This window comes from Cydia fagiglandana, chromosome 14 (genome assembly GCF_963556715.1).
Source record: "Cydia fagiglandana chromosome 14, ilCydFagi1.1, whole genome shotgun sequence".
In the NCBI taxonomy this organism is placed as follows: domain Eukaryota; kingdom Metazoa; phylum Arthropoda; class Insecta; order Lepidoptera; family Tortricidae; genus Cydia; species Cydia fagiglandana.
Window position 1 is genome coordinate 18,345,414 of NC_085945.1, and position 18,919 is coordinate 18,364,332.

The following is an 18,919-nucleotide window of genomic DNA, read 5'->3' on the forward strand; positions in this document are numbered from 1 at the left end:
TAAATTAAACAATATAATCAAGCGAGAACATCATTGTCTCATGTGTCAATTCTACTGGACACTAGCATATTTAATTCACAATGTAAAAAAAAAAAACAATATTTATTTAATTCTTATTATACTAATGAAATCAAGCTACCGGCTTAAAAGCATCTCTATCGTTTATAAAATCATTTACAGTGTAGTACGCCTTACGTAACAAGGAGTGCTTAATGTGCGACTTAAATTTGTGAAGTGGTAAATTCGCTACATCAGTGGGGACTTTGTTATAAAAACGTGTACAGTTCCCGACGAAAGACGTACTAACCTTACGGAGGCGGTGGGCGGGCACAGCAAGTTTATGTTTGTTTCTAGTGTTATAGTTATGGATATCACTGTTAACCTTGAATTCGTGGATGTTTTTCCGAACATACATAATATTCTCTAGTATGTATTGAGATGCAACGGTAAGAACGTTAACTTCTTTGAATTTCTCTCTTAGGGATACTCGAGCGCCCAGTCCATAGATGGAACGTACAGCTCGTTTTTGCAGCACAAATATTGTCTGAATATCTGCCGCTTTTCCCCACAACAGAATTCCATAAGACATAACACTATGGAAGTAACTAAAGTATACCAGCCTGGCCGTCTCTACGTTTGTCAGCTGTTTGATTCTCCTCACTGCATAGGCTGCTGAACTAAGTTTTCCGGCTAGAGTGCATGCCATTGCAGTTTGGAGTCTAGAGTGACTCCCAGGAAAACAGTTCGGTCCTCAAATTCCAGCGTATCACCTTTTATTTTAATCTTGCTGTTATTTACCTGCTTGACGTTAGGTAGCGTAAACTTGATGCATTTGGTTTTCTTGGCGTTCAAAAGCAAATTGTTTGCCGTAAACCAGTTTACAATGGTAGATAGCGCGTCATTAATGCTCTCGAAGCTATTTTCCTTTCTGTCCACTTTAAATATAAGGGAAGTGTCATCTGCAAATAACACTATATCATGTCTATCTTGCACAACTTTTGGTAAGTCATTAATGTATACCAAAAACAGGAAGGGACCAAGAATTGAACCTTGAGGCACTCCGAGGGCTACCGGGGACCCCGCCGATTGAGTTCCATTAATAACTACTCGCTGAGTTCTATACGAAAGGTACGATGAGACCAGGTCTAGGGCACTAGCTTTTATACCATAGCGGCTTAATTTTCTCTTTAAATTTTCGTGATCAACGCAATCAAATGCCTTTGACAGATCACAGAAAATTCCAACAGCATCTTGAGCTTTTTCCCAAGCATCAAAGATGTGTTTTAGAAGTACCGCACCGGCGTCAGTAGTCGATCGACCTTTGGTGAAACCAAATTGATTGCTATCAAGCAGTTTGTTTCTGTTGAAATGTGACAATAGTTGATTCAGAATAAGTTTCTCGAACACTTTGCTTAATGGCGGTAGTATTGAAATCGGTCTAAAGTTCGTGGGATCTGTTCTCGTTCCTGATTTAAACAGAGGGATAATTTTGCTATGTTTCATAATATCTGGAAAAATTCCAGCATCAATGCATCTGTTGAAAATCTCAGCTAAGTATGGTGTAATTGACTCAATGATGGAATCTAATACTTTGACAGACAGGCCCCAAAGGTTAAGGTTGACCGTTTTTTCAAATGAACAAATAAATAATTTTCGACAAAACTTCTCCCTTCAGCCATTTGTAAATTAGTGTTTTATATTTGATATAAATTATTGCAAAATCTCTTCATATTTTTTCAAAAAAAAAATCAACTGTCACAAAATCTGGGGAAGTCACACTACACGGTCCACTTGTAATTTTATTTTTATATGTTTCTAATACTCTTAAGACAATACATTTAGGTTGACCTAAAACTAGAGGTAAATTGCTATAGTATATTGATAATATATTGATAAATAAGTATATTGATATAGAGTTTACTTATTTTCACAAAAATACATGCTATTCTTACGTGTTACACAAAAAATGCATAAGAATAAGAATTACCCTCTTACAAGGTTTCCCCATATAGGGTACAGTATGAAATAGGGTTCCAGGTATTTTGAATGTTTGTCGTGGTGTTTTGTAAATTCTTCTGGTTGACAGTAATGGTATTCTTCTATTAGGAAGTTTAATAGCCATCTTAATTTTTGTATGTTGATTAGCTTCCATTGTCCTTGTATGAGTTCGTCTTTGAATCGCTCGTCTTTGAAACATTTGTGATGTGGTGTTTCGTATATTTTTATGTAATGGTTTCTTGTAGTTGTCATTATCCCTTTAATTAATTGTCTCCTGACATAATTGTGCCCTACAAAAAAGTCATTTATTGTAGGGTTCTCATTACCTTCCTCCCGTCTCACTTTGGGAGCCCACCATGTCGAGTTCGTCAGAGACCGACTGGGGCGATACATCTTCCTGAGACCGGCTTACTCCGCCGGTGGCCTTGGCTGACCGAAATATATAACATATTGGGGTCATTCCGGTTTACCGCCAAGTTGTCTTCCTCGTTAGGCTGGCTTGGGACGCATCGGATGACCCACCTGCCGATTCTATCATAAACCACCTGGCGATAGTGACCTCGGTTGGTTCGGGCTCTTTGTATGCGACCCTTCCCTCGGCCTACTTATTCGATTTTCCATTCCGTAACAAAAAACCCGGTCAAGTGCGAGTTCCGAGGGTTCCGTACAAACTTTCGATTCGAACGGTCGATTATGGGTGGGGAATTGTTTTCGTTATTAATGACTTCGATCAATTTTGAAGCCGAAAGTTTATATTTGGCTGGTACGTAAAGGCGAGCAACGTTTTCGGCGTTTAGGAACATTTCCCTCTCAATTATAACTCGCACACCGTCTTGCGGCCTCTCCGAGAGGAGCGGTCGCACGACGCGTCTAGCACTTTCGTTAATTCGATTTAGTTAAAAAAAACTAATAAGGTTGAATTTTCTGTGTAACGTCTAGCTCGCTTAATTACATAACGGTTTGCTGATTTTCCAGGTGAACACCTAACTGTACTATTTTGTGGCTCATTTTGTGCAAGAGAACTAAAATATTCGCCAAAGTAACATTATCTTTAATTTCCTCTCAATGGTCGGTGGATAGTTGTGGATCAGGGGATCCCATGATTACAGTGATTTGTATCTTTGCTCGATCATGGTCTTTGTAAATGTATTTATTTATATTCTCCCCGCTTTTATCTGTGGAACAAATTTCTACGTTTGGAAATTCACTTTTTTACATACTAAAAAGGATTATACGGATCCACCCATCTATTAAAGTTATTAGTTGAGTTTGCCGTAGCATGCCTTTACCTATATTATGTATAGTTCTAAGTGAGAGCGTTTTAGAAGGTAGGTGCGTCTTTTGAACTGTATAACTTAGCATTAACTATTATGTATTTACTTCTGTTGTTTCTCCAATAAAGAAAATAAATAAATTAAGTCCTTTTTACTGTTTCCCCATTGTCTCTTCTTTTTAATAGAGCGTAAACTTAATTTTGGGTCCTATCTTTGGTTTCCTCGTCAAACCTCTTTAAGGTTTTTCTTTGAGCACTTATGGCCAGTTCCATCATTCTTCATGCAGGGTGAATCCAAATATCTAGATAAATCTAGAGCCACATTGCCCATGAATAATACTTTTCGATACAGGTTAAAAAAGATTTAAGACGCCCGTCGTGGCGGCCGCTGGCGTCATGGCTGCAAAGCAAAGAAAAAAAAATAAGCGATTAATTCTTAAATACGGTGTCACATTACGTTACATAAACGTTAGTATTTTGAAAAAAAAACTCATTTTATACCTTAACTTTTAACAAGCATTTTACTTAAAATTAAAACTTATTTGGTTCATATTGAGCTAGTGACATAATTTTAAAAAAGCTATAGTTACCTAGCTCCCGCTCCCTGCGGCTGCGACGGCCGGCGTCGGCGACCGTCGTTCTCAACTTGCTTCGTAGAGCACGCCGGCCTCATCGTATGGCTGTAAAAGTTTCATCTACCACCACCATCACCTAGCTCCCTCTCTCTGCAGGCGCGGCGATGGGCTGCGGCGGCCGCCGTCAGACGGAACGGCGCGACCTCCGCGCACGGCAGCTCAGCGCGCGGCCTCTTCTTGGCCATCGTATGGCTGTAAAAATGACATCCAAATCGTTCGTTGAAAAAAAAAGAGGCTCATTTTATAGCTTAACTTTTAACAAGCATTTTACTTAAAACCTACTTGGTTCATATTGAGCTAGTGACATAATTTAAAAAAAGCTATAGTTACCCAGCTCCCGCTCTCTGCAGGCGCGGCGATGGGCTGCGGCGGCCGCCGTCAGACGGATCGGCGCGACCTCGGCGCACGGCAGCTCAGCGCGCGGCCTCTTCTTGGCCATCGTATGGCTGTAAAAATGACATCCAAATCGTTCGTTGAAAAAAAAAGAGACTCATTTTATAGCTTAACTTTTAACAAGCATTTTACTTAAAACCTACTTGGTTCATATTGAGCTAGTGACATAATTTAAAAAAAGCTATAGTTACCCAGCTCCCGCTCTCTGCAGGCGCGGCGATGGGCTGCGGCGGCCGCCGTCAGACGGATCGGCGCGACCTCGGCGCACGGCAGCTCGGCACGCGGCCTCAACTTGGCCATCGTATGGCTGTAAAAATGACATCCAAATTGTTCGTTGAAGAAAAAAAGAGACTCATTTTATAGCTTAACTTTTAACAAGCATTTTACTTAAAACCTACTTGGTTCATATTGAGCTAGTGACATAATTTAAAAAAAGCTATAGTTACTCACCTCCCGCTCTTTATCATTTTTACTGAGACTCTCCGGACTTTCAACAGCCACCGCAAGCTACCATCCTCAATACGCATCTTTCGTTTCGTCCACTTGTGCCCCATCAGTAGCAGCCTAACCCTTGAAAGAATTTTCAAAATTATGCTCAAGTAATGGATCACTTTCCAAAATCTACCCTGACCAACTGGGTAAAAATAAGGAAACTAAAATCAATCCTATTCCTATAGTTTATCATAGTGAGGCAATAAGATTGTTTTTAGAAGATTTCGCGGCTTCTTGTAGGTAATCCACTTTGAATAGTTTCCCGGGGTCTGATTAGTCTTCTTCCAAGCGCTGCGCATTTTTACTGTACCTGTAATGGTAAGTATCTGAGCTAATTTGGGTCCACGCCAATAATCTTATTATATTTTCTATTTAATTATTAATTATTCAACACATTTGCCTCGTTCATTTTCACCCTTTTCGCTTTAAATTTATCCTCCTTTTTCATGATTCAATTTATGGACAGGCAAACTCCATCCGTATTAAAACTAACTATACCCAAAGTTTTTTGGTATGGTAAACCATCTGTTCCAATAAATATTTCATGGTGTCAGTAGAAAAGTCTGACCAAGTAGATGTATTTATGGGGTTTATGCGACAGAATAAGTAATTCGTGGAAACATCAGCGAATCTGAGCTTTGCTGGTGCGGATTTTTGCGATGCCGTGTGTAATCGATTAGGTACCGTTCTATTAAACAAACCTCTATACTTAATTAATGATTATTAATAACAAACATGACGTAGCCATATTTCCTTTCACTGTATCACATAAGCATTTGATCAGATAGGTAGATCTTAAAAAAAAAACTTTGTTTCAAACCCAGGACCACAACACCGGCTTCGAACAAGGCTGAATTAGTCGTCAAATCGGTACAGCCGGCCTAGCCAAGGTCACAATCGCTATCGCTTCGACAACGAAAAGCATTATGTCTCTCTATCACTCTTCCATATTAGCGCGACAGTGACAGTTGCGTTTCGATCGCTACGGAGCGTAAGCGATTGGCATTTTGGCTACGCGGCCAGGCAATTACGTAAGGGCCACGTGCTTGCACACTCTGCCATACCTAATACCATGTGAATGTGATATAAAAGAACTTACGTTACATGTAAAATAAGCAGATAATAGATAAAATCGTCATGGAAAACACGACTCGTAACAATTGTTTGTCATGTTATAAATATACCCAACATAGCTGCGTAAGCTATTTACTCTAGGTTTCCAAAATGCTTGTACAACTCTTAATAAGCGTGTTGGTTTCCTGTTGTTTTCTGTTAGTTGGCATTATAGGGCAAAATATTTTGGTAAGTAGATGTTAAAAATAGGAAAATTTGTCGTAAATAAGGCCCGGAATCTGAAAGTTTACCCGAGGGCTATGGAAAGCACGCTCAACGTTGACGCTGACTGCCATCCACATATTACAAATATAATATTTGTTTTAACCAACGTATCAATGGATCGACGAGGTCCAGAAAGACCTGTGTGGCATACAAGCGGCTGAATGGCGTCAGATCGCACAGGATAGGAACGAATGGCGAAATCTGGTGTCGGAGGCCAAGATCCACTTCGGGTCGCTGAGCCAGCGAAGTAAGTAAGTAACCGACGTATGACGATCAGCGTCAGTCGAGCGTGCACGCACAGAGCGTGCGATCCGTGGCCGTTGTTAGAGCGTATATTTCGAAGCCGAGGACTTATGGCCTTAGTGCCCAATGATTATTGTTTCATGGTGATTGTAGGGGCCGGGCACATGGTCAATCCTGAACATAGAAGAGTGCGCAAGGGACACAGAGATGCCGTGGCCAGTGCGCGTGCGACGGCACAAGCTCAACCGCACGCATGACGCTTAAAACGCCAACGTGACCGTGGTAGAAGATCTTGACGACTCTTACGGCGTTCGTATCAAAATTTATTTTATTACTAGATTTGAATCGAGTCGTAAATCGTTGTCAGTTCGAAATCAGGAATATAGTTAGCAATCAATCCATGTACATAGTAGAAATAAAACATGGTTGAACTTTTTATACTTGTATGTTATAGAAAAACAAATTAAATGCGACTTGTACAACACGCTATGGCCGTGATGCGTCCAAGAAGAACGTTGATGGAAAAAAGTGTTGCTAGTAACATTTTGGCCATAAACAATACTTTTTAAACGCTTTAAACTTTAGAGACAAGTTTGCTTTTCACGTAAATGTTAGTTTTGTATATTTTGAGTGACCTTCAAACGTTTGCAACTCTTTAGGGGCGCATAGAAGTATGCAAGGTGGTATTCGGTGGCTGCAAACATTTCACTTCTCGGAAGACTGATTGCTTGGCCGATACAGTGCGACAATACGCCAATGCGAGCGCGAGAAGAGCGCTTACGTTCGTTAGGATTGACCCGCCGACATTCCCTATTCCGAAAGTAAGTTTTGTATCACTAAAATTAAATAACTGTTTTTAAATTAAACGGTTTCATTGAAAATAAAGATAATAATGATGTAGGTATTTTAATATTGCCAAGCTTTTTAAACAACCTGACACTGACTAAAGTAACCGACTTGGTTTCACGTTACGTCTCAAAACTTTGTGAGGTTGGGCGTTAAAGATACAACCGATGTCCGATAGGTTATAAGTAAGGTTTTATTCTGCATAATATGACATATCACTCGTATATATAAGGCTACGCTAAGAGAGTGTGAGTGTAGTGTTGCGCGCACTACTGCAACTTGTTGGGATGGGTTTCTAAAAAGCTTACGCGAAAAGTCGGTTTTCATCTCCTAATTTGTTGAAAAGTTCGAATTAGTTCATTATCCAAATTCGTAGGTTCTAAATTTGAATATTATTTGGCGATATAATGAGCAATTGACTCATTAGTACCACATGGTTGGATATCCATATTAGCTTTCCACATTTTAAACAGTCTAGTGACAGAAAAAATATACTTAATAATATAAATGACACATTAAATAATACTTTAAAATTAAGCAGCCAAATTATATTCAGTGATAACACTGTATTAAAAAATAAATTGCTAAAATAATTAAGCAAAATTATTCATATTAAATACATTTTATTAAAATAATAATTAGGTATATAATAAGCGACTGCCTCTAACCTGTATTATCATAACCTTAGTTATAATTAAGATGTTATTTTTACTAGCTATTATTGTTGTTTTGGGCAACTTACATTTTTGTAGTTTTGGGTGGCATCCTTTTGTAAAAACTGGATTTTTAAAAACTCTAGGCATAGACAATCGTGATCACTAACGAATGATTGTCGATAAATTTATACGATATCGACGTGATTTTCTAATCGTAACCCGATACCATGCGAAGCAGAACTACAAATTTTACGATAACGTTAGAAGACAACAGTCTATTTCACTGAGCCTGTAGGACTGTAATTATAATTATTCACCCAACAATTTTCGGTTTTTCTGTGTAATTTCTCCTTTCAATGGTTTTAAGCTTAGACATATTTACAGGGATACTATAAAGCGGAGAATTACTTGGCGAACATGAGCAAAGTTTTCAAAGAATGCGTGTATGGGGAATTTAAGGCGGACTGTTACTTAGTGAAAGACGGGATGGATTTGGCGTGCCTACGGCTGTACCTCAAGTACGAACCAGTCGACAACTATTACGACGACGATTAATAGTATGGGAAATTTTACATGGCAGCGCGGCGGAGAGATTGATTGAAAATGAAAGATGAGACAGACTTAGAACACTCACATTTTATTAAGTACATAATTAAGCTACACGTGTTAATCGGTAGACGGATTGAGACGGAGAGAATAAAAAAGAACAGCAGTTTGACAGTAATGACAGGCACTCAGGTACTACTAAACGAGTACTTAGGTACCTACTTATATTTTTAAAAGGATGTACATACTTGCTAATCTTGCTATTTGTTGGAAATAGCAAGCAAAATAGTATATATAATTTGTTTCAATTGCTTTGAAAAAGAATGGTTTTTATTTTTACCCTCCTTATAGGCTCATGGAGATAATAAACACATCTTTCTAAGATCCAAACGTGGTAAGATTTTTCTTCCTTATGTTCCTATGCCGTATGATCTTTTGCCACTATTAGCGGACCAATGCGCAGCAGTTGTTCGCGTCGCCGTGGGTATGTTGAGAGAGGTTGTTGAGGTTACTTACACGTTCTTCAATAAAAACCCAAAATCCATCCAATGTCTTTTTATTATCTTTATTCATCATTTCTCTTAGGCTAGGGTTTTTATAATATGAATATAAAAGTAAAATATAAAAACACTTACAAAACAATAAAAAATACATATAAACACATTATAAAAAACCTAACCTAGGGTGCCGCCAGCAGCGGGGCAAGGCCCAAGCTACCGGTGGTCAGGGCTGCAGAGAGAGGAACCGACGTACTATCCGCGCCGTGTCCAAGATCACCGCCTTCTGCATCTGTCCCTTGATCCAACCACCTAGCGAGAGTCTCTCGAGATGTTGGTCGATTATTGAATTAATTATTAGTAATTTAGTATTTATTTAATTGTAAGTTATAAAATAACTTACATCTAAATCTATTTGATTTGATTCTTTTGTGTAACTATTTTGTGATAAAATAAAACTATTTTGTGATTAATAAAATTAAATTATTGAATAAATAATAAATTTACCACATTGTGAGTCACGATTGATGTAAAACTTGAACGATTAATTAAGATTAATATTATAAATTAAATAATGCAATCACGGAGCCATATTTAAGCTTTGACAAGAAGTGGTTCACAGATAGAGTGACGTACATAGATAACACAAATGTCATAGAGGTCCAATGTGCGGTGTAGCGCGGTGTATACACGATATTCAATAGCCACGAACATCGTCTTTATACAGGTTGGTCCAAACCTTGACGTCCAAAAATTTTTTTAGTAGACAAATATTTCGGTTGCCCTTTATTTGAATATTATTATAAGTTTATTTTTGATAGCATACAATATTTTGTCTCGGCCACCGTGGCCACTTTCCTTGTGAATTTCCATTAAAGTATCAAAATACTGCTCTATGGGTAGTGGGTACTACTCGAATAATATCTTCTGGATGATTTTTCTTTAAGATCAAATAATCTTCACCGGCCACACATTCATTAAGATCATTGTACACCAATAATATTGTGTACTTCGACCAATACGGAAGGGAGGCGGCATTCGCACTATAATTGGGTCAAACAGAAAACTGTGTTACGTCTTTCCTGTAGACATACACAAGAGTTAAGGGCTATAAAGGTTAATTTTCTTATTTAACCCTTATCCACGTAAAAAGGTCCTCCTTTTATTTGGAGAACTATGATAAAATCATTACTTACATGCCCACAGGAGAGAAAACTAGTGTGTTCGCGCGAACTGTTGATTTTTATTAACTCGTAGAAATCAAACAGTAGCATAATAAGAAAGGTTACTACCAAAAGTAGGTAAATAAGAAATGCAATGAAATAAAGAACACATTTTAATCGATTACAAACACAATGATAGTTTATAATGATATTACAATACTGCTTCTAATTGATGATGGGGTTTCTTAATACCTAGTAGGTGATGAGGTGATATTATGACACAATTACATACTAATACCAGCACTCTCATTTGTTGCTTTTTTATTGTTTAAATTACGTAATTAGTTTTTGCTCATAACTTTAATAATATTCGCAAGAAATATGCGCAGCATACGTTTTTCAGACGAGTGCCCAACTATTGTAATAGACATCTAGGCAGGATTGATCCCTTTCACAAATCACTTACTACACTTAAAATCATGTTAAAGGAAAAAATATTATTGCTGTAACTACCTACTCTCTGAGATTTTATTTTGATAGCTATTGTTCCTTGATTTTTATCTATTTTACTGTACTACGCTTCCTATTTTCAGAATTCTATATTTCTTTTCTTGACCCTCGCTGTAATTATTATTATTATTCCGACTTTTTGCTGTAAGTATTAATGAGTTATTCTTGCTTCTTGTTGTATGTATCCTACCTTGGGCTTATGCTTGTACCTATTGTATACCAATTTTCAGTTACATGTATATTTTATCCCACCAAAAACATTCTGTAAAAAACTAGCCAAGTCTCGATGGAGCTGCTTGTTTATCTCTAAAAAGTAATGAAATCTAGACAAAGTCGTGCCAAGTCTAAGGTTCCTTACTGCGATTTCTTTATTATTATTATAGTTAATGTTGTGTGACTTGGCCGTTGAAGGGTACACAAGGGTACAAAACCAGGTGCTCCATGCCACCATTGCACCAATCTGCCATTGCACCAAAAACAAGTGTTTGTTTCAGGCTCGCCCATACATAAGTATTATTGAAATACGCAGCTTTATCAAGCCTACAATTGACTGGTTATTGAATCAACGTTTTCCAAGTGGCAATTTTCCATCGTCAATGGGTAGCGGTTCTGGCGACAGATTGGTGCAATGGTGTCATGGAGCACCTGGTTTTGTACCCTTGTGTACCCTTCAACGGCCAAGTCACACAACATTAACTATAATAATAATAAAGAAATCGCAGTAAGGAACCTTAGACTTGGCACGACTTTGTCTAGATTTCATTACTTTTTAGAGATAAACAAGCAGCTCCATCGAGACTTGGCTAGTTTTTTACAGAATGTTTTTGGTGGGATTTCACTTCTTTTTGTAGAAACCCCCTGGCACTGCATCGTACATCGTAGTGTACCTTTACCTACTATTTGTAGGAACTGCAACAGTAACTTTGTAATATCATATATTTATATGGGATTACAAACTTACTTATGCAGTTCTTAGATCTTTAAAACGTGACTGATATTGCAATATTTTTAGGTTTTCCCTTTATGTGGCCATTAAACCCTAACTCTGTACCAAATTTCAGCTCTCTGAGTTTATGGGAAGTACTAGTTCTATTCTGATGATCATGAGTGAGTTTCATAAATGCGAAACTTTGCTTTCGCTTAACTTCGGAACTAAATGACCTACAGACTTGAAATTTTGGATTTTAAGTATGTGATTATAGCTTACTGGATGACCAAAATTTCTTCGTTCTGGTCTTATCCAGAGGTTCTCAAATAGGGGCCTGAAAATGCGGCGAAATGGTTCCAGTAAATATGGTACGGCAGTGTTTGCTTCGCGCTCGACTTGGCGGGGGCACTGCCGTGCCCCCCGATGAACCTCCAGGTCTTTTTAGTATTAAGATTTATGTGCGTATTACGCACCTCTAACATATGTATCTTATATGACTGTATGTGTTCTGAATAAATAATAAAAAAAAAATTATTAAAAAAAAATGAAAAAGTCAAACCAAAGGGGTATGCTCTATAGAGTCTATAGCTACGGTTGACATAAATCAAATTGTGTAAATCTCTTTTCTCTAACATCAAGAACCTGAGAGGAAAATGGGGTCTACATTTGTATGTATCGTAGAAGCGGTCGTCCACTGTTCTCGAATTTAATCCGTCGAAAGACCACAATACAACAAGTGATGCAAAGCAATTTGACCCATATTGATCTGTAAAGAGTCATTCTATGGAACTTGCTAATGCTAACTATGTAAACAGAATAAGTCACTAGTAAATTCATCATTCAGAGAAAATTTCAATATGGCGGTTTGTTTACATAGCAAGTTCCATACGTCTGATACTGTGTCGCTATAACCCAAATAAGGGTTTCCCCGATCGTGTTTTTCACTATAGTTCGTTTTTTTAGCATTAGAAAGAACTCCACAGAAGTAAGCGTGCAGTTTTTATCAGGCTCGTTATTTGTTAATAATTATTGAATTATCTAATGTAGCATGGTCAATACATATAATTTACTTCAAATTATTACCGCTAAAAGTGCCGGATTTGGAACCACAAGCTTACTTCTGCGAAGTTCTTTCTAATGCTAAACAAAAACGGACTATAGATGACAGCACCGTGGCGAGAGGTCTAGCTGTCATAATCCACCAATCATGTGTAAGCATGTTTTTTTATTGGTGGATTTTGACAGCAGCTGTCAAAAAGACCTCTCGTCACGGTGCTGCCATCTAGTGAAAATCTCGCTCGCAGACACCCTCATTGAATAAGTATCACATGTGTGATACTATACGCTCCACGGGTTAATAGAAATCCGTCTTTTCGTACGTCATCACTACCTGCTGGCAAGCCATATCCTTTCCGTCCTTCACTACGTATGCGTCCGCAAGCCATTCCCCATACATGCCGAATTTGGGAAGCCCGTTCGCATCCACGATGAACTGATGGACGTCATATCGTCCCTGCAAACAATACAGGATGGATAAAAAACAACGGCATACCCGTTGCCAGGGAGGTTTCAGGATTATACTCAGCAACTTTTACTATGGGACCAATCCCGAAATCGCGAAATAAAAATTTGGCTGGTCCATTTTCTATGGGAGGGTAAATTTTTAATACCGAAACCTCCTGTAGTTATTTTTTAGCCATTTTTAAGCTTTCTTGCCATTTTTGTATTATTTCTACTCAGAATACCGGGATAATAAAATGTCCCTGAGTTGTTTTCCTACTTCCCCATATAGTATTTGTATGGCGGTAACAAAAAGGAAAGTTTGAAAAATGTATGGAAATTTTAGGTCACTTTTTTCCTCCTATAAGGATGAAAAGGGCTCGCGATCCTGACTAGATATAACACAAAAGTGGTAATAAAGGGCACAATATATAAAAATGGCCAAAAATAATAAAAACACTACTATCGTACTTTAGGAATAGGGAAGTCTGGGGGATCTATTCCAGCGGCTTCGAACCCTCTCTTCATGTTTTTTCCCGCAAACTGTTTACACGCGCATGGGAGGCAGTCATCAGCCCAGATCATGTACTGTTTCCATGCCCCGTCCACTTTCCTTTTTATATCTACGCGAACCTAGAAAATATTCGAATGATACAATTTAGATTAAATACTAAAATACAGAAGAAAACATATACCTATGTTTCATGATTTACATGGTAATTACGTTGCAAAAATATGTCAAAATCGAAAAAGTATTATTAAAATTGATGAGTGTATTATGTCAAGGTAATAATCGCAATTAATTAAAACAATACAAATAAAATATGTCAGGCATATACTGGGAGTGGCCTGTAATATGAGCCAGTGTTGCCAACTTGGCATAAATGATGCCAGATCTGGCATATTTTCACTCGCTTTGGCATCAAAATTTTCCATTTAGCATCTGGCATATTTTTTAGCATAATTTAGTCTAAGCCAAGTTTGCACCAACTTGGCAGCAACAATATGCGGAATCGCTTTATGTGGTTCATATTTTCATATGAATTTTAACTTTTGTGGACGGATGGACGTCAACGGACTAAATAAAGTTGGTCAAGCAGTTCTTTTCAGTAGAAAAAGGCGGTAAATTTGAAAAAAGTATGTGTTTTAAGTGTCTAATTTCAAGTGATATTTTAGCATAGGTGTTTCAAAAATCTTTGGCATAATTTTGGCATAATATAGACATTAGTCTAGCATTTTTTCAAAATCCGAGTTGGCAACACTGATATGAGCAAAATATTAAACTGTAGGCGAGGAGTACAAGTACACTCTTCATACTGACCAAACCAACATTTGTTCAGCGACTTTTAAAAATAACTTGTGGTTTCATTTTTAATACACTTTAAAGTTTATTCTAAGACGCAATGTATTGCGAATTTTGTTATGTTTAAGGCGTGACAAACGTCAATCACAACGTCCACAACGATATGGCGTGGCGATGGCGTCCATTGAAGATAATATTTATTTCGTATGAAAAATAGGGAGTCTAAATACTTCATAATTTTTAAAACTTGTTGAACAAAAGTGATACCGTTTGAGGAGTACAATCTATGTTTTAATTATTTGCTCGCGTTACAGGCCACACCCGGTAAATGAGTGATTGCGATTACATAGAATTCATGAATTAAACTTTAGACTAAAAGTTATTCGTCGCACCAATGACACGACACGACTTACGTCTTAGCCCACGACGTTGCGCGACTAGCTTCGGCTAAGGCGACAACCATTAGGTTAGAGTGAGACAGCGATCGGACCTTTCGTTCCCACCCATGGTTTTCGCCTTAGCCGAAGCCAGTCGTGCAATTTCGAGGCCAGGATTACAGCAATACGGTTGTCGATGACTTCTGGAATAGTCGCGCCGAGATCGTACGAGACGTGTGTGCGATTGAGCTTGTGTTTGTGCATATACATCTTGTGGGGCATCTCCGCGTCTCTCGAACAATTTTGAGCTACCACCAATGTCCACTTTCCTGTGCCCTGCAATTGATATGGAAAAATATGTGAGAAGATAAACATAATTTTGACGAATGTAGCAAATTTATAGTGTAATTTTCATCTTGAAATAAAGAAATCGAAATCTAAACAGCCGCAGGTGTGATAACAGATGCGCTCAGTTTGTAATTTTTTGCAATCATTATGCTGTTAACGAATTAGATGTATTTTAAATGCCTATTTTATATTTAATTATTGAAGTACTTCGGAATGGAGTATCGAGACAAACCATTCTGGTTTAATGATGCTTGTGGATCAAAACAAAATATTATGTAATTGTGATTTATCATTATCATATCACTAACAAAAAATATATAAATGAAGAATCTAAACTCAATCTAAAAACAATGATGGAACAATAATCTCAAATCATCAATTTAGGAACATCAATGCACTAGTGAAGGTTAAAAACCGTTCGAGAAATAATGGAGCATCCTAAATAGTGCAACTCTTTTTCTCAAAACGGCATCAAAATCAAATCACAAAAATACATAACAACAATAGGTATGTAAGTAGATGTGTATAGTTACAAAATCGAATTCAAGTTCAGAATATATTAGTTCAATAAATACAGAAATGTCAATAGAAGCCGTGCAGTGATCCCCACACTTAGGCTCAGTTTGTAGCGTGGGTCGTGGGATCTTAGAGAAATACCGAATACTGATGTTGCGGCTAAATATTATTTTAACAGGATATAATTAATATCAAAGCTACTACATTATAAATGAATTCACGATATTACAAATAAATCATGTTAACTAATTCAGAAATCAGAAATTTTATTTGCTAAAAACATGGTCATTACAAGGTATTTACAACAGAAATATTGAGTTTCACGTGCTTTGTCAGTAAAGACATGCAAATATAAACACGTATTCTAGTATTTAACTATTTTTACGAAACCATAATCAATACATTTAATTACATAATTTACATACTTAATAGCTACGGGCAATTTCATTTCTTTTCAGGAATTCGTTAACAGAGTAGAAGCATTCTTCTAGCAACCATTGCGAAAGTTTTCTGTTCAGTTCCCTTAAAGACAAGTTTTTGAGACTATTCGGTAGAGCATTAAATAATCTAATGGCCATCGGATAGCAACTGTTCTTATATTATTTCGTTTTTATTCTAGGCAAGTACAAGTTTAGGCTTGGATTTGTCTTTACAAAAATACACATTTCATAGATGTACAGTGATGGCGATGTTAAAAGTTTAAGCTCTTTGAATAAAGGTTTACAAGATACATGCTGCCGTACATCACAAATATTGCGTATGCATTGTTTTTGTTCGATAAAAAGTCTATTTATATGCACCGAATAAAGACTATTTATATGCATTGAATTATTTAACTTTAACTCACGTTTATAGACTATCGCGAATTTATTTTATTACCTTTATTTCATATTTCATTTATTGCAGTCATACCGTATTTACCGACGTTTCGTCGAATGTGAGTTTATATGTGTTCAAATCGCGAAAGTATTAAATATTAGGTATTTAATTTTACTAAAGGTATGTACTTACTATCATTCCCTGCCCTCTGATGGCAAGTATGAGGAAAGAGCAAGAAATTATACTCCAAATAACACGACGAGGCGACATTTTGCAAACTGAATGTGTAAATGTATCTTAAAACTTATAGCAAGCGTTATATAGGCAGATCAAAAGTTATATAATGTAACAAACACATTACTGACCGTATCATGTTCTTTTACATGTCGATGTTATCAATTTATGGGGTTAAAACGTCGGTTGCGTTAAGTCAAGCCGACTTGCGCACATGAAATTTATTTATTGATTTATCAAATTTATACGTTACCAAGAATTCAAATAGCTTCTGAAAAAAAGCAATCTACTTAAGTAAGGTTTTATTACAATGTAAAATATTCTTGAATTAAATATTTGTACTTTAAGGACATGATATTTAAAGCCAGAGGTAGGCTGTAGCGGGTTTGTGCGGGCGGATATCTTATTATAATTTCGGTAGGGGGCTATTCATAAATTACGTCATTTCAATTTAGGGGGGGGGGGACATGGGATGATGGTAGCATGACGTAGGAGGAAACGGGGTCATTCGAAGCATGATTTTTAAGGGGGGGAGGGGTTTCAAAAATCGATGACGTAATTTATGGACTGCCCCTAGGTAGGGCTAAAGTTTTTGCGCTGTGCTGTGGTGCGCGTTCTGTTGTCTCTGTATGAAACGGTACCGATATCCATCAATGCTCGTCTCATTCGGCTTTCGTGTTCGATTTCTTATTTTGTATCATTGTGTTATTCGTCTCTCGTTCTTTAGTTGTCTTGTTTGCTTGTCATCATATCTTCTTTGGTCATATTCTGTAACTTTTATCTATTTAATGTCTTATTCGTTTTTCGTTATGGTATTCCGTCTCATTTGTCTTTTTCGTTATTATCTCATTTACCTTTTCGTCGAAAAATATTTGCCAAGTTCCTTTCTGGGTACATTAGTAATTAACACATACACATTAGTAACGTCTCTACTCAAGAGAAGAGCAGAAGAGAGACAGAAATTCATAAATTTGTTTAGTACGGAATCCTCTGTGTGATAGTACCAACTCGCGCATGTTTGATTGCCAAGCTTTTTGAAGTTAAATACTAAGACCTACCTGGTAGAGCCAGCATGAATAGCATATAATGTTAATTGTTGTCCATTGTTGTATATACGGGAAATGTTTCAGTACATAAAAAAGATATTACATCTACTCTTTGTCAACAATAATATACCTAATATTATCAGTTTTTTCAAAGTCGAATGGCGTTCTAACAGTTTTATGTTCATAATCATAATCGTTTATTCACTGCATCCATGGTATTTTACAAAGGTGTTCAAAGCCGAAACTATAAAAGATAACACACCAAAAGATACTGATTTTTCACATCGTGAAATATTGTACGAGAGTCTATATTTATATTCACGACAGCCGACCGGTTTGGCTTCAATCAGATATCACCTACCTACCTACCTACCTACTTACCTACTGGTGAATTCTGTATCAAGGTTTCAAGTTCCCAAGCCTTCAAAAGCTCACTGACTTCAGTGGCTTCCTCCATCTTGCTTGGCACATTTCTGTACATACACTATGTATATTAAATGTAGGTTTCTTTCTTGAACTTGGTATCAAAAACTCTACAGTCTGCTGCACCGAAATAAACATACAAGCAAGATACACCTAAATAAATAAACAAATTTATCCCGTTGAATGAGTGACTCTACGCTAGAGAGGCAGGGTAATTAAACCGACACACAAAGGCCATTCTAATAACTTGAGTTTAATATCTCTATATAAGCTCCCTCAGAAAGAGAGGAACAGTTCGGCGAAAATGTGCGTGCTAAACCTACTGTCGGGATCGCGAACCTGATTTTGTTCAGAATTTGAGGGTCTATTTCACTTCCCAGCAAGTCTTCTTTGGAGTAGGTATGTACTTTCCATTCTTGCCAGCCGTCCGGGTGATGAGACGTGTCAGCCTGCTAAGGACCACGTTGTCTCCAGGGCCATCTGCCTCCCAGTCAAGTAATGATCCGAGGGAACACATGTCTCCTGATCCCGTTGCCATTATAACAGTATGACTAAATGACAGAAGGACATTATGACACCTAGACTTTGTCACCGTAGGACAATAATACATACTTATATACTTATTGCCAGTAGAGCATTGTGACTGGACGTTTTGACACTTGGACATTTATGCCCCTAAACGACCTCAGCCAGGGCTGGATCGTCTTCAGCCTGGGTGACAGCCGCCGGTATTATTTTTGTACTGTGCCCTGCGTGCTCTTACCCACGTATTTCTTTTTGTACTGCACGAAGTTCAGTCTCTGTTGCAGTACCGTCGACGTCAACTTATTTTTCT

At 37.5% G+C, this 18,919-nt stretch overlaps 2 protein-coding genes across 2 annotated transcripts; one reads left to right on the forward strand and one right to left on the reverse strand.

Annotated features, from left to right (window-relative positions):
* Window positions 1–5,959: 5,959 nt before the first annotated feature.
* On the forward strand, window positions 5,960–8,573 carry LOC134670573 (uncharacterized). The gene is made up of 3 exons (XM_063528376.1): window positions 5,960–6,093; window positions 7,032–7,193; window positions 8,259–8,573. Exons 1-3 carry the CDS (start codon window positions 6,016–6,018, stop codon window positions 8,427–8,429), a joined length of 411 nt encoding a protein of 136 aa, XP_063384446.1. The 5' UTR covers window positions 5,960–6,015; the 3' UTR covers window positions 8,430–8,573.
* A 1,662-nt stretch (window positions 8,574–10,235) lies between these two features.
* Window positions 10,236–16,678, reverse strand: LOC134670853 (uncharacterized). Its single transcript, XM_063528671.1, has 4 exons — window positions 16,574–16,678; window positions 14,879–15,034; window positions 13,490–13,651; window positions 10,236–13,031 (listed from the first exon to the last, which is right to left on the reverse strand). Exons 1-4 carry the CDS (start codon window positions 16,649–16,651, stop codon window positions 12,873–12,875), a joined length of 555 nt encoding a protein of 184 aa, XP_063384741.1. The 5' UTR covers window positions 16,652–16,678; the 3' UTR covers window positions 10,236–12,872.
* Window positions 16,679–18,919: the final 2,241 nt, after the last annotated feature.

Excerpts from the sequence above, each read along its gene's own strand:
- LOC134670573 (XM_063528376.1), top strand. The coding sequence starts at position 6,016 with ATGCTTGTACAACTCTTAATAAGCGTGTTGGTTTCCTGTTGTTTTCTG. Across the intron at positions 6,094-7,031 it reads TTATAGGGCAAAATATTTTG|GGGCGCATAGAAGTATGCAA; the intron begins GTAAGTAGATGT and ends GCAACTCTTTAG. Across the intron at positions 7,194-8,258 it reads CGACATTCCCTATTCCGAAA|GGATACTATAAAGCGGAGAA; the intron begins GTAAGTTTTGTA and ends ACATATTTACAG.
- LOC134670853 (XM_063528671.1), bottom strand. The coding sequence starts at position 16,651 with ATGTCGCCTCGTCGTGTTATTTGGAGTATAATTTCTTGCTCTTTCCTC. Across the intron at positions 15,035-16,573 it reads TCAGAGGGCAGGGAATGATA|GGCACAGGAAAGTGGACATT; the intron begins GTAAGTACATAC and ends TATCAATTGCAG. Across the intron at positions 13,032-13,489 it reads CAGACTTCCCTATTCCTAAA|GGACGATATGACGTCCATCA; the intron begins GTACGATAGTAG and ends TATTGTTTGCAG.